General features: G+C 40.4%; 1 protein-coding gene across 1 annotated transcript; it reads right to left on the reverse strand.

The window, feature by feature from the left end:
* Nucleotides 1–733: 733 nt before the first annotated feature.
* LOC112168308 lies at nt 734–4,169 on the reverse strand. Its single transcript, XM_040507132.1, has 7 exons — nt 3,565–4,169; nt 3,312–3,467; nt 3,086–3,193; nt 2,557–2,586; nt 1,913–2,463; nt 1,693–1,812; nt 734–1,621 (listed from the first exon to the last, which is right to left on the reverse strand). The coding sequence occupies exons 1-7, from the start codon at nt 4,130–4,132 to the stop codon at nt 971–973; spliced, it is 2,184 nt and encodes a 727-aa protein (XP_040363066.1). The 5' UTR covers nt 4,133–4,169; the 3' UTR covers nt 734–970.
* Between the last annotated feature and the right edge of the window lie 10,501 nt (nt 4,170–14,670).

Below are 14,670 nucleotides of genomic sequence, written 5' to 3' on the forward strand. Positions count from 1 at the left end.
GTATCTACTGTGATTTGTTAAATTAAAGACTATGGATTGATTTTCTATTAACAATTGTTTATGGGTTGTAACAATTGGTGTCTGGGTAGCTTGATTTGCTAAGAATTGATCAATTTCAAGATTGGGTTTTTTTTTTCTTTTAACAATGTCTGTGTTTTTATCTTCTTCTTTGGTTGGTTGTTTTCATTGATTTTGAATGTTGATCAATTCTGGGTTTTTTCTTTCTTTTAACAACGTCTGTGTTTTTATCTTCTTATTTGGCTGTTTGTTTTCATTGATTTTGGATGTTGATCAATTTTGGGTCAAGTAACTGTAACTAGTCATGTAACTGGTCACGTAACTGAACATGTCACTGACCAAGTAACTGACCATGTCACTGGTCAAGTAACTGACCATGTCACTGACCAAGTAACTGACCATGTCACTGACCAAGTAACTGACCATGTCACTGACCAAGTATCTGTAACTGGTCAAGTAACTGACCATGTCACTGACCAAGTAACTGACCATGTCACTGACCAAGTAACTGACTGACCATGTCACTGACCAAGTAACTGACCATGTCACTGACCAAGTATCTGTAACTGGTCAAGTAACTGACCATGTCACTGACCAAGTAACTGACCATGTCACTGACCAAGTAACTGACCATGTCACTGACCAAGTAACTGTAACTGGTCACGTAAGGGATACAATTTCTGGATTTGTCTTCAGCTTTCTCATTCCAATTTTCCTTTCTTCTCACAAACTCATAAAATTGTTCATGTCTCTACAAATTACCAACTTTTAGTCCAATACACAAACAAACATGAGATAGGACTATTTTGACTATTCTGCTCTTTAGTCCTAAGCAGTACCAAACATGGGTCATGTATTAACATAGCATATCCCAGGTTAGAAGAGTCCTAGACTATTATAGGAAATAAGGTGGGGGATAATAGTCCCACGTAACAAACACCACCTATATGTGCTATTGGGTCTTGTCGCTTTTCAAGATAGAAGCAGAGATAAGAAGCCGCCATACTCTTTTCATGGCCATGACTGGGTACTTGAGACTCTTTTTGAAGGCCAACAACAACGGGAATTGCAACAGTGCAAACATGGTGACGGGAAGAAACGCAACGCAGTACACAAAACTTTTGGTCACTCTCTTCTTCATCGGAATTGTCAGCATCAGTGTGGACGCAAAGGCCAGCATGGTCACCGCCACCGAGATGAAGAGGAAGGTGAAGCCGAGGATCAGCTTCCGAGGGAGAGAGTGGCGGAAGTCGTCCATCTCGAACGGTGATGTCAGGATCGAGAGGAACATGACGAGTGATGTCAGCGAGCTGGCTAGGGAGAGAGCGTCGGTAATGATGAAGACTAAGAAGAAAGGGCTGTGAAGAAGGCGTGGAGTGCCGCTGTTCTCGTCGTTGCCTCCGGGGAGGGTGAAGGCGGCTGCGAAGGCGACGGTGGCCATTAGTCCGGCCACCGTCGAGCACGACTCGGAGGTCCGCTTCAGCCATTCTTGTGCGCTCTGGAGAAGCGGATCATGTGTGCGACGAAAGTACTCTATGGGGGTCTCCTTTTTCTTTTCTTCCTTGTGAGAATCGGGTGTTATTATCTTATCCACTTCAATGTTCTGCAAGTTAATTAATTGATTAGTAAGGAAAGAGAGGAAAATTCAGGGTGACTAATCAGGGATGAAAGTACCTCAGACAAGTCCTTGAGAATCTCTACATATCTTTTATGAAAGGACTGTAGGGTGGTGTCTTTGCCTGCCTCACAAGCACTGAATTTTTCATAATGTAGTGGGATTAACCCCTCCACCTTCTGCAAGTTAAGTGTATCAATTAGTTAGTTCAAGATTTCCTATGAAATAGAGGATTAGGTGAGAATTGATTCCTTCGCTGTCAGTCACCTAAGTACGTACCTCGAACCACTCTAGCTCTTCTTGCAATTGGAGTGCAGGACCAGGCTGGGTACCTCCATTGTAATGCTCTATGTTGCCAACTTGGTGCAATACTGTGAAGTCATTAATATCGAGTTGTCGTTGCAACCTCGACTTAGGTGTCTCCTTCTTCATTACAAGATCAAAGATGTCCCGCTGACGGTGCATAATGGACAGGTGCAGTATGTTTTGTCCCTTGGTATTTCTATACTCGTATGCCGCAGGGTGGACTCTAAGAGTCTCCTTCACAATTTCTAATATTCCATGCTCTGTTGCAATGTGCAATGGGATAGCTGGTGGATTACTCTTTTCCAGGAATGGAGCGGAGGGGTCTTCAGTGCTAGTGATACTGAAACCACCTGAGTCTTCGGAATCTGGGAATGGGAGTCCCACAGCAGTCTGCATCATACTTTCATTTAATGCTAGTCGTGTGATGTCCCATGAAAAGTCTGCTGCAATTAGAAGCGTGGCTAGTTCTAAAGCCAATCCATGCCTCTTCTTTTCGTCGTAGATGCTCCTCATCGCACTCCATGCTGCACTTACGAGTGAATTTATACATGCAATAGTTGAGTGTATATATAAAAGAGTAATATTTCTGATAGAGAATCAGGGAAAGGGTGTTGTACCTCGAAGAACAATCCAAACCGATCTATTAACTGCCAAAAGAAAATTTGTATGCATATCAGTTCACCGATCGATCAAACGAATTATGATCACTTATATGTTGAGAATATATGTCATCCCACATGGGAAAAATGAGATTTTGCCTATGAGTTTATAAGGATTTGGATCACTCTATTCATTGCCAATTGGTTTTAGATGTGAACCTCAGATTACTTTATCATGGTATCAGAGAGGGTTACCCACGTGTACGTGCATGCCTAACGGCCACACGGGCTCCACGTCACCCAAAGTTGTCCATGTGTATGGCTTGAAAATTCGCCACACGTGCGGGGGCGTGTTGAGAATATATGTCATTGTCATTCCACATGGGAAAAATTGGACTTTGCCTATGGGTTTATAAGGATTTTGGCCACTCCATCCATTGCTAATTGGTTTTGCATGCGTATCAGCTCATCGATCGATAAAACGAATTATGATCACATAGGGTCATCGATCTATCAATTTGGTGAAATTATTAATGTACATGCGTACCTGAAGAGAAGACTCGCCTTAGAAACAGAGTAGCTGATGATCTTTCGGAACTTTGAACATGACTATCATCATTGGAATTTTGTTCATGAGCATCTTCATATGGAGCACCTACATTATGCATAAATTATACATAAATAAACATATATATATATATACATATATATATATGTATGTATGTATTTTTTTTTTCTGTAAAGAAAGATTAATTAGGGATGATGATACATACAGTTGTGAATGAACCTCTTGATCAATCCACATTTCATTCCACTCTCGAATGCTGAAGAATTGGATGAGAGGAGCTGAAGAGGCGTCTTCAAATTTTTGTCTTTTAGTCGAACAATCTTCGCATACTCCGGCTTTCTAGCTATCAAAAGTGCAAGCTCTGTATATTCAAGTTATGGCGAAGATCAAAAAATAAAACAAAAAACTTTGTTCATAGTATTATTGCTTGAAACGTAACCAAGTAGCTAGAAAATTACCAAAGAACTCGGCATGTATTGCAGCATGAAGAATGGTACTGCGTATGTGTTCAGGGCCGTAGGAGTGCTCGTCAAGTTCTTCAACAGACTTGTAGGAAGGAGATAGGGAGCAGAAATGAGGACGAAGATCACAATGATTGTTTTTTAGTTTTTCAGCCAGCAAAATGAAAATTTTTTTCTGGCCAAAGTGAGCTGCTGTATAGAGAGGCATTTCCCCTTTCTTGTTTGGAATGGACAGCAATGCCGGTGCCTTTTCCAACAACTTCTCCACAACACGTACAAAATCAGCTGCTGCAGCCTCATGAAGAGCTGTGTTTCCAAACGCATTGCGTTTTTTAATTAGCTCGTCATTATGCCTGCTTATTTCGATGATTCCTATTGCGATGCTTTCTTGCCCCATGTAAATCGCCACATGGAGGATTGTGTCGTCGTGCACTGTTGGAATTAGCTTTAATCTTGCATCAAGAGTAGTAGCTTTTGCATAAGCTTTCACCACTTCTAATACATCACCGTCTCTGAGGCTTTGAAAGAGGGGTTTGGATTGTTCGGAAATAAGTATTTCTTCCATTGTGTAGAGTTAGGGATTTCGAAATAGAGACAGATAGCTGGTGCTTATGTACGTACCAACTTGTTGGGGATGAGGTGTGTTTATATGCAAGTAGAGTTTGCAGCTTGCATGCATGATTCACGTACCATGTATTTCTTCTATTTTTCCTCTTTTCCAATTCATTTGCTTTTTAAACCTAAGCAAGGAATAAAGTATGATTAAAGTCTTGACGAATAACCACTTTGTCTTTTGCTTTTTTTTTTCTTTTTTCTTTTGTTAAAGAGCAAGGGATAAGAGAGGCAGAGAAGCCTCCCCAGTCCCTGCCACTCAATTTTATCAATCAAGGAAGAAAATAACAGGAGGGTCGGGGGACCCGACCAACTCTTCCAAGACAACGAACAAAAGTACAAATTATTGAAAACGACATTGTAAAATACCTAAAATGACATTGTTATAAGGGAAAATTTTACAAACAGTACACCAAGTAAAGACCACTAATAATTCTTATACACAAAGTTTCAAATTACCAAACATTTTGGTACATGAAATTTGAAACTCGACCCACTATCAGTACACGACATCAATTTTTGACACCAAAATATCCGTTATGCCCTCAGTTCTTTTTTTTTTTAATAATTTTTTTTTCTGTTATTTTTTTTTCCTTCGTTTTTATCTCTTTCTTCTTCCTTCTTCCGCGCTCACTCCCTCACTCGATCTTTCGCTGTCGGAGACGACTATGTTCCCGGCAAGGCCTTCGGCTCTGGGACCTCAATCTGGCTGAGCGGGGCTCACAAGCTTCAGTTCAACAACTGTGAGAGAGCCAAAGAGGCCCAAATCCACTGGATCGAGACCTTGATCTGCATCCCAACTTCCGACGGTGTTCTTGAAATGGGTTCCTCTGGTTTGATCAGAGAGAACTGGGGGTTGATCAAGCAAGCCAAGTCGTTGTTCAGGTCGGATCAGCCAGACCCGGAAACAAGACCGCTCGAGTTCATCAACTGGAACTTCTCCATTTTTGACATCGGCATCATTGCCGGTGTGCAGGAAGAGGATCACAGCTTGTACAATGACGACAAGAAACATGTTTTTGGTTCTAGCAAGAAGAAGAACGGAGCTCCGAACCCAAACTCGGACTTCGCGGATTCCGACTGCCAGATGAAAAGAGCGCCGAAGAAACGGGGCCTGAAACCCGTGCTGGGCCGAGACACGCCGCTCGACCACGTGGAGGCGGAGCGGCAACAGCAGGAGAAGCTCACCTCACAAGGGCGGCGTTGGAAGCGAGGGAGTGAGCGTGGAGGTGAGGAAGGTGGCGTTGGAAGCGAGGGAGTGAGCCCAGAAGAAGGAAGAAGAAAGAGATAAAAACGATGGAAAAAAAATAACAGAAAAAAATTATTAAAAAAAAAAAGAATTGAGGGCATAATGGACATTTTGGTGTCAAAAATTGACGTCGTGTACTGATAGTGGGTCAAGTTTCAGATTTCATGTACTGAAATGTTTGGTTTGAAACTTTGTGTATAAGAATTATTAGTGGCTTTTACTTGGTGTACTGTTTGCGAAATTTTCCCTATTGTTTAATGCAAACTTTACAGAAGAAGGCTTGTAATTCAAGTCTTCATAATATAGGCAGTAACAGTTTTCTGTCATACTACAACAAATAATGAAATGAAATTCAAATACAATTAAACTGGGATTACAATTATACTCAAACTACACTGAAATCAAACCAAAGCCCAATTTATTTCCCAAAAATAAGCAGAATTCCAAAGCAGTAGAAATCAAAGATTTAAGAAATCAAACGCAGACCCCAAAAACAAAATGCATACAAATATAGAACTTATGTAGGAAAAATATTAAAGCTTCTGAGGGTCTATACTAAAAACTTTCAATGCTAATCTGTGCCGAAAACTGCGATATGATTTTTCATCCTATAAACTGTGCACCCTAAACCGAAGGCATGTCAGCAGATATATTTATCAGGGTGAGAAAAGATGTAAGAAATAGAAGGCTGTCAGATTTTAAATGATCATGTTTTCTTTAACAACTATGAGTACTCAAAATCGGCCTAGCAGTCCTTGTTACTCCAACGGAGATGACAACAACCAAATGATGTTCTGTAAGACTTAAAATAACTGTGCAAATGTAAAAGGGAAAATTTCGCAAACAGTACATCAAGTAAAGGCCACTAATAATTCTTATACACAAAGTTTCAAACCAAACATTTCGATACACGAAATCTGAAACTCGACCCACTATCAGTACACGACATCAATTTTTGACACCAAAATGTCTGTTATGCCCTCAGTTCTTTTTTTTTTAATAATTTTTTTTTTCCTTCGTTTTTATCTCTTTCTTCTTCCTTCTTCCGGGCTCACTCCCTCACTCGATCTCTCGCCGTCGGGGACGGCACTGTTCCCGGCAAGGCCTTCGGCTTTGGGACCTCAATCTGGCTGAGCGGGGCCCACGAGCTTCAGTTCAACAACTGTGAGAGAGCCAAAGAGGCCAAATCCACCGGACCGAGACCTTGATCTGCATCCCAACTTCCGACGTTGTTCTTGAAATGGGTTCCTCCGGTTTGATCAGAGAGAACTGGAGGTTGATCCAACAAGCCAAGTCGTTGTTCAAGACCGCTCGAGTTCATCAACCGGAACTTCTCCATTTTTGACATCGGCATCATTGTCGGCATGCAGGAAGAGGATCACAGCTCGTACAATGACGACAAGAAACATGTTTTTGGTTCTAGCAAGAAGAAGAATAGAGCTCCGAACCCAAACCCAGACTTCGCAGATTCCGACTGCCAGATGAAAAGAGCGCCGAAGAAACAGGGCAGGAAACCCGGGCTGGGCTGAGACACGCCTCTCAACCACTTGGAGGCGGAGCGGCAGCGGCGGGAGAAGCTCACCTCGCAAGGGCGGCGTTGGAAGCGAGGGAGTGAGCGTGGAGGTGAGGAAGGCGGCGTGGTTGGAAGCGAGGGAGTGAGTCCAGAAGAAGGAAGAAGAAAGAGATAAAAACGAAGGAAAAAAAAATTATTAAAAAAAAAAAGAATTGAGGGCATAATGGACATTTTGGTATCAAAAATTGACGTCGTGTACTGATAGTGGGTCGAGTTTCAGATCTCGTGTACCGAAATGTTTGGTTTGAAACTTTATGTATAAGAATTATTAGTGGCCTTTACTTGGTGTACTATTTGCGAAATTTTCCCTTGTTACAATGAGATAAACAAACAATATGAGTCACTAACACCACATCAAAGCAGAAGATGCACCGAAATTTGACAGCGGATTAGCTACCTTATGGATTATTATCTTGGGTTAATTACATATAAGTGCATCTTTGAATGTTTTTTTAGCCATAAGGCCACAAACTAGTTTTTTTCCCTCATAAGGCCACTAGATTAAAAAATGTGTTATATTTTAGATATAAAAACTAACATATTTACATAAATACCACTAGAGTAAAAAGTCAACAATTATTCTCTCTCTTCTCTCCGTCGAGGTTTCCGGTCAACTCCGGTGGGTCTCCGGCCGACCTCCCGCCAACTTCCGGCGGGTCTCCGGCGACCACAAAAGCTATTATCACTAACACCAAAAGCTACTCTGATGAGATTTCCGACAACCTCTGACGAGGTCACAAAAGCTACTATCACTGGCAACAAAAACTACTCTGATGAGATTTTCGACAACCTCCGGCAAGGTCACAAAAGCTACTGTCACCAGCAACAAAAACTACTGTCACCAACAAAAGCTACGTTCCCCAAAACCAAAAGCTACTATCCCAACCAACAAAAGTTGTTGTCACCAATATCAAAATCTACTCTCACTAGCAACAAACGCTACTATCACAAATACCAGAAAGCTACTCTTATTAGTAACAAAAGATACTCTCACTATCACCAAAAGTTACTTTCATCAATGCCAAAAGCAATAACCAAGTAGAAAAAAAACTACTACCTAGCAGAACAAAAGCTACTCCCACAATTTGAAAAAGCTATTCTCAGAAACTAACAAAGCTATGGAAATGTAAATGATACAACCAAAATAAAAATGCTACTACAATCGAGAAAAGAAATCATATTCAATGATACAAAAAATATCCACGGTTTAACAATGATATAACTATGTAAGAAGCTACTTCCATAGTTGTAAAAAACTACTAATATATGTTAGCCAAATAGCCACCCTCAAGTATAAGGGGTACAAGTAATAGTATAGGGATTTAAGAAAGATTGTCGAACCCACGAGGATTGGATTCCTTTCACTAGCTAGGGTGTTCACCTAAGGAGAGCTAGAATATGCAAATGTATAATCACAAACCTAAATTCACAAGGAAATCTAGGCTCATGGTGAGTATGTGCATTGTGGTGATAGTGAAATTGTTTGTTGGGTAGAGTAGTGAACCAAATTAAATTAATTGCTCAAATGTAAACTAAATTACTCTAAACTAAACTAGTAATATAATGGATGAAGTTAGGGGTTGGATTGTCTACCACTAACCTCCCTTGCAAGTATTGAAGTTCAAATACAAGTGATGCTATTCTAATTTCCCAATTACCCTCTTTGCATCCGGATAAGACTACAAAGGCTTAAACTCCTTTTATTTTATCAATTTCCACCGGATAAGTGCGAAACTAACTATCCAAGAACAAGTTATATTACCGGATAAGTATCAATTCCTTGCTCCTAGATGCATAAAGATTTGAGTTTAGATAATCAAGCAAGCAAACCAATCCTAGATCTAGGTGATTTTAACTCACTACCCTCACATGCACATAGAGGATGCTATCATGCTATTAATGTGATGCCCCGGAAATTCATAATTATTTTCCGAGGATTTTCCGGAATTAATTTTATAACTATTGGACGGTTTCGTGGCTCGTGGATGGAGCGGAAGTGTTTCGGGCGAATAATTAATTGAAGAATATGGTTTTAGGGGGGTTGCCAAAGGTTGACTTTTTATTCGTTGGGATTCTCCGAAAACTTCCTTCACGAAAGTTGTAGAGCGCGTCGATACGAGTTCGTGGACATGTGGAACGCGAGAATCGGAGTTCGTATGAGGAAGTTATGGCTATTGGAAAAAGTTTCCATTTTAGTATATAAAGGAAAAATCAGTTTTTTTTTCATTATTCCTCATTTCCGTTTCCGGAAGCTTTTTTTTTTTCTCTCTCTCTTCTCTCTCGTCCGCTCCCTCAGTATCGAAGAAAACCGCCTGACCCGACCCGAACCCGGCCGATCCGACCCGACTTTTCCGGCCAACTGCGGCGGTCTCCGGCCTTGAAACTTGGCCAGCAGGGTCGTCTCCTCCGTCTGGTCGTCCCTCTGGTGTTCTCTTACGGCGATTCTCCGTCTCGGTGGCAGTTCAAGGCGGTGCAGACTGGAGAAATCAGACCCGACCGGAAAACACAGTTCCGACGTCGGCACGGCTTCGATTTTCTTGGGTTGAGTTCAGAACAAGCTCCCTGGTCGATCCATGGTGGTTGTTTGGATCGATTCACGTGAAAATTCGATCAACTCAGTAGGGATTACTGTTCACGGCTTGTGAGGTAGTTTTCGATCCCTTAAGCTTGTTTTCTGACTTCGAGCTAGTTATGAGAATTCACAAGCATGCTTAGATGAAGAACTTTGATGTTGGGAGTTTTGTGAAATAATGTGTTTTGGCCGGTGGCGGTGCACCACCGTCTGTGGTGGCGTTCCGGCGGTGTTCCGGCCACTTAAGGAACTGTTTTTGGTATTATATATGTTCTACTCGTTGATACGAGCGTTTCGATATATAATATGCAAATTTTGGAGTTCGTATGGAATTGTTATGATTTTTGCAATTTCATACCGATCGATTATTCTATCCGTGAGGATTTGAGCGTCCGATCGACTTGTGGTTTGGTCACATCGATCGTGGACGTATTCCAGAGACTTCGGGAGGTCTCGGATGTGGTTTTGCCTCGATTGGCGCCACTTTGGGGGATTTTAGTTCAAAACAGAGGTTTCGGACTTAAAATTGGTTATGAATCGTTACTGATTTGAGATCATTGGTGAATAGGTGCTTCTAGAAGGTGAATTGGACGAGTTGTTGGTGATAGTGTACTAGTTCGGTTCTGTATAGAAGACGCAGCGGGATTCTGAGGTGAGTAATCTCACGAAGTTCATTTCACGAACGGGAATACCCTTATTATTTTGAGAGTTATTTAGTTAACTGCAAACTATAGATGGTATTAGTGGCACTTTTGAGTAGATGATTACGTGTGTATATATGTATATTATGGGATGTATATATATACATACGTATTCATGTATTAGTAGATATATGTTTACGTGAAATATATATGTTTTGGGTGGTTTGTGGATTTATGAAAACAATATGCATGAAATGATGCTTTTTATTGTTTTGGGGTGTGGCTTTTGGAAAACAAATGATTTGTGGAAATGATTGATTTCGATTTGTTTTGAAAAGCGTTGAGATTTGAGAAAAGTGTTGAGATTTGAGAAAAGTGTTGAGATTTGGGTATGAAAACAATGGGCATGAATTGATGCTTTTTATTGTTTTGTGTTATGGCTTTTTCGGAAAATAATGATTATGGAAATGTTGATTTCGATTGTTTTCAAAAGCGTTGCGATTTGTGTAACATTTTGGGTCAGATGCGACTCCTTTAATGTTTTGCTCCAAGGGACATTGCGGCCCGAGGATCGAAGGTCTAAGACCTTGGGCAGAATCTCAGGTGACCACGTCTTTGGCCGGACGAGTGGTTACGTTTTTCAGTTAGAGCTCTAATCTGTCTGCCATATAGGTAATTCATGGGGTAACGGGAATTGGTTATTTACAACTCATGACATTACGTATTTTTAGGGAACAAGGTGTGAGTTGCTTCCTTATTAATGGTTTTTAAGGGGACAAGGTGCAAGTTGATTTCCTTATTAACGATTTGATAGAAATCAAGGTGTGAGTTGCTTTCTATGGTACGCTTATGGTACAACTGATAGAATTCAAGGTGTGAGTTGTTTTCTATGTTTTATTGATAGAATTCAAGGTGTGAGTTGTTTTCTATGTTTTATTGATAGAAATCAAGGTGTGAGTTGCTTTCTATGTTTTATTGATAGAATTCAAGGTGTGAGTTGTTTTCTATGTTTTATTGATAGAAATCAAGGTGTGAGTTGCTTTCTATGTTTTATTGATAGAATTCAAGGTGTGAGTTGTTTTCTATGTTTTATTGATAGAAATCAAGGTGTGAGTTGCTTTCTATGTTTTATTGATAGAAATCAAGTGTGGATTGTTTTCTATGTTTCGTTTTAAAAGGAAATAAGGTGTGAGTTGCTTTCTTTTATTTCGATTTGAAAGGAAATTAAAGTGTGAGTTATTCTCCTTTATTTCGTGTTTTAAGGAATCAAAGCGTGAGTTGTTTTCCTTATTTTTGGCGTGAGTTGTGTGTGGTTTGAGTTACTCATACGGGCTTGCAAAAGCTTACCGGGTTTGTTGTGTGGCAACCCGGTACACTATTCAAACGGTGTAGGGGTTAATCCTGCAGGTTAGGATAATCGGGGCTGAAGCGGAGGTAGCGCCTTTGCGGCTTTACGGTAGGAAGCCATTTTTGTAACTTTACCGTTGATTAAGGACTTCCGTTGTATAGTTACTCTGAGCTGCATTTACGTTTTATTTTGTTGTTGACAATCTATTTCGTAAGTATTGTAATATATAACTCTATGGAGCGAGTTTATATTAACTTTGAGGGTTCAGGGCATCAATATCTGTGTAAGTAAAAGGGAAAAAGATTCCAGGTATTTTGTATTGATGACTGGACGTTCACGCATATATAATTATGGGGTTATATATATCGATTTTCATGTGTGTAAAATCAGGGGCGTGACAATTAATGTTTAAGGTTACTACTCCCTAAACATTTTTTTCATGAGATGACAAACACAACACATTCAAAATAGTTAAGTTTGAATGAATGCATTCACTTCTTGAATTAGCATATGAAGATGAAAATCACAAATAACAACAAATGTCAATTAAAACATCAATTCATACAAGTTTGGCTACGGCTTTCAACCCTAGCCCCAACAAAGTAACTACTCACTCATAATCATACAAATTGGCATCATATCTATAAAGTAAATCAAGGTAAATTAAAGAGTTAAGGGAAGAAAGAACTAGTTGAAGCTTAACAAATCAATGGGTAGCTTCTCCTTCATTTTTCTCCTTCAATGCTCCTTGAATCCTCCTTGATGGTGGAATGGATGGATATGAACTTCTTGATGGTGATGATGAATGAAATGGTGATGAAGATATGATGCTCCTTTGGCTAACTTTGAGTGGTGGTGATGAAGTTTATGGTGGTGGAAGATGGTAGTTGTGGTGGTGATGATGGAGTAGATTGGGTATTGTGGGTTTGGATTTTGGGAGGTGGAGATGGAGGTTTTGTGAAGGAGATGAAGAGAGAAATCAGATGTAATGGGATGAAGGAATTGGTCATTGAGAGTGAGAGGAGAATGTGTTTAAATAGGGAAGAAAAAGAATAGTGAAATGATGAGAGAGAAAAATAATGAAAGTGGAGTATGGGAGTGGTTTGTAAAATAAGTAAAAGATGGGGTAATGGTGAAATGAAAGCAAAGCATGAAGGTGCAGAAACATGGAAGTGATGATGATCTATTAAAAAGAACGGAGTAGAAAAATATATCCAAGGAAAAAGAGAAAAGCATCTAGTTTTCTTCATGTGGGTAGGAAACATGAACATGTGAATATTGAGCTGGTTTTAGGTCAGTTTCTACCCTTTTATTCCTTCAATTATTTCTCCACCAAAAGTTCAGATTTTGCTCGTGACTTCTTCATAACAAATGTTCCTTTATGAGTGTAGATCATTTTTCTAGAATTTCAGAGCTTTTGGAATAGTGGTTGGGCCAGAAATGCTACTGGACTCCTTACAGGTCCAGTTTTCCAGAAACTAGATCTAGATCCCCATAGAGATATGCTGTAACCACATCCATAAGCTGCATGTTAAGTTTTTCAGAAACTATCAAACTGACAAGGTAGCGGAACGTTATAATGTCCATTACGGGAGAATATATCTCCTCGTAGTCGATTCCAGGGCGTTGTGAGAAACCTTGCGCCACAAGGCAGGCGTTGTGTCTAACAACCTCATTTTTCTCATTACGTTTTCTAACAAAGACCCATTTATGGCCAACATGTTTTATACTTGGGGGTGTCAGCGTTATAGGCCCAAATACCTGTCTCTTTGTTAGTGAATCCAATTCAACCTGGATAGCATCTTTCCATTTAGGCCAGTCTACTCTTCATTGACATTTTTCAATGGAGCAATGTTTGATATCATCGTGTTCTATAATTCCTTGAGCAATAGAATATGCAAACACATCATCAAGAATAATAGAATCTCGATTCAACGTCTCATGTACACTAGTGTAATTCATGGAGATCTCCCTATTCCCTGTAATTGGTTCTAACATTGGAGCGTCCCCTAATGATGTCTCTTGGACATAACCATAATCCGGAATATCTTCATGATACGGGTTATTTATGTCGATGATTAATGGATCTTTCTGTGCCAAACTCGCTTTCTTTATCGGGCGAGAATCCATCAAACCTTTGGGCCTCTCATGTTTCCTTGCTGGGAGCCTAGCTTGAGCCACATTGCCATCACTATTAGTGGTGGCGGCGCCATACCCAATACCCCTAGGGATGGCGCCATATCCATGATTTTTAGGGACATCAATCCTTGCAGGCACGTTTGCAGTAGGTATATGTGATCTTGTCACTTTAGCGATATCAGAAAACGCATCAGGCATAGAGTCTGTTACGTTATGAAGATCGAGAATTCTCCGCACTTCTATTTCGGACTGTGCGGTTCGGGGATCAAGATGAGACAAAGTGGGGACAGACCACAACAATTCATGTCGTTCCTGTTGAACATTATTGTTCCTATCTCCCCCTAACGATGGGAAGACTGTCTCATCAAAGTGACAATCCGCAAATCTAGCTATAAATAGATCGTCTGTCAAGGGTTCTAAGTAGCAGATAATGGTTGGAGAGTCATATCCAATATAAATACCTAATCGTCTTTGAGGACCCATTTTGGTGCGTTGTGGCGGCGCAATTGGCACATAAACTGTACACCCAAATATGCATAAGTGTGAGACATCAGGCTCATATCCAGTAACCATCTGGGACGCAGAAAAGGGTTGAGTGACAGTAGGCCTCAAACGAATGAGTACAGCTGCATGCAATATTGCATAGCCCCAAGCAAAAACAGGGAGATTGGTGCGCATAACCAATGCTCTAGCGACCATTTGAAATCTTTTAATGGCAGCTTCTGCGAGACCATTTTGGGTATGAATATGAGAAACAGGGTGTTCAACCTCAATCCCAATGGACATGCAATAGTCATCAAACGTTTTTGATGTAAACTCTCCAACATTGTCAAGACGAATTGACTTAATGGGATGATCAGGGTGGTGAGCCCGTAATTTAATGATTTGTGCTAGGAGTTTAGCAAATGCAGCATTTCTTGTGGACAATAGCATGACATGTGACCATCGTGTCAATGCATCAACCAACAT

This window comes from Rosa chinensis, chromosome 5 (genome assembly GCF_002994745.2).
Source record: "Rosa chinensis cultivar Old Blush chromosome 5, RchiOBHm-V2, whole genome shotgun sequence".
Lineage (NCBI taxonomy): Eukaryota > Viridiplantae > Streptophyta > Magnoliopsida > Rosales > Rosaceae > Rosa > Rosa chinensis.

Coding starts and splice junctions, on each gene's coding strand:
- LOC112168308 (XM_040507132.1), bottom strand. CDS start 4,132: ATGGAAGAAATACTTATTTCCGAACAATCCAAACCCCTCTTTCAAAGC. Junction 3,468..3,564: donor AATACATGCCGAGTTCTTTG/GTAATTTTCTAG, acceptor TTGAATATACAG/AGCTTGCACTTTTGATAGCT. Junction 2,464..2,556: donor GGTTTGGATTGTTCTTCGAG/GTACAACACCCT, acceptor TCGTAAGTGCAG/CATGGAGTGCGATGAGGAGC.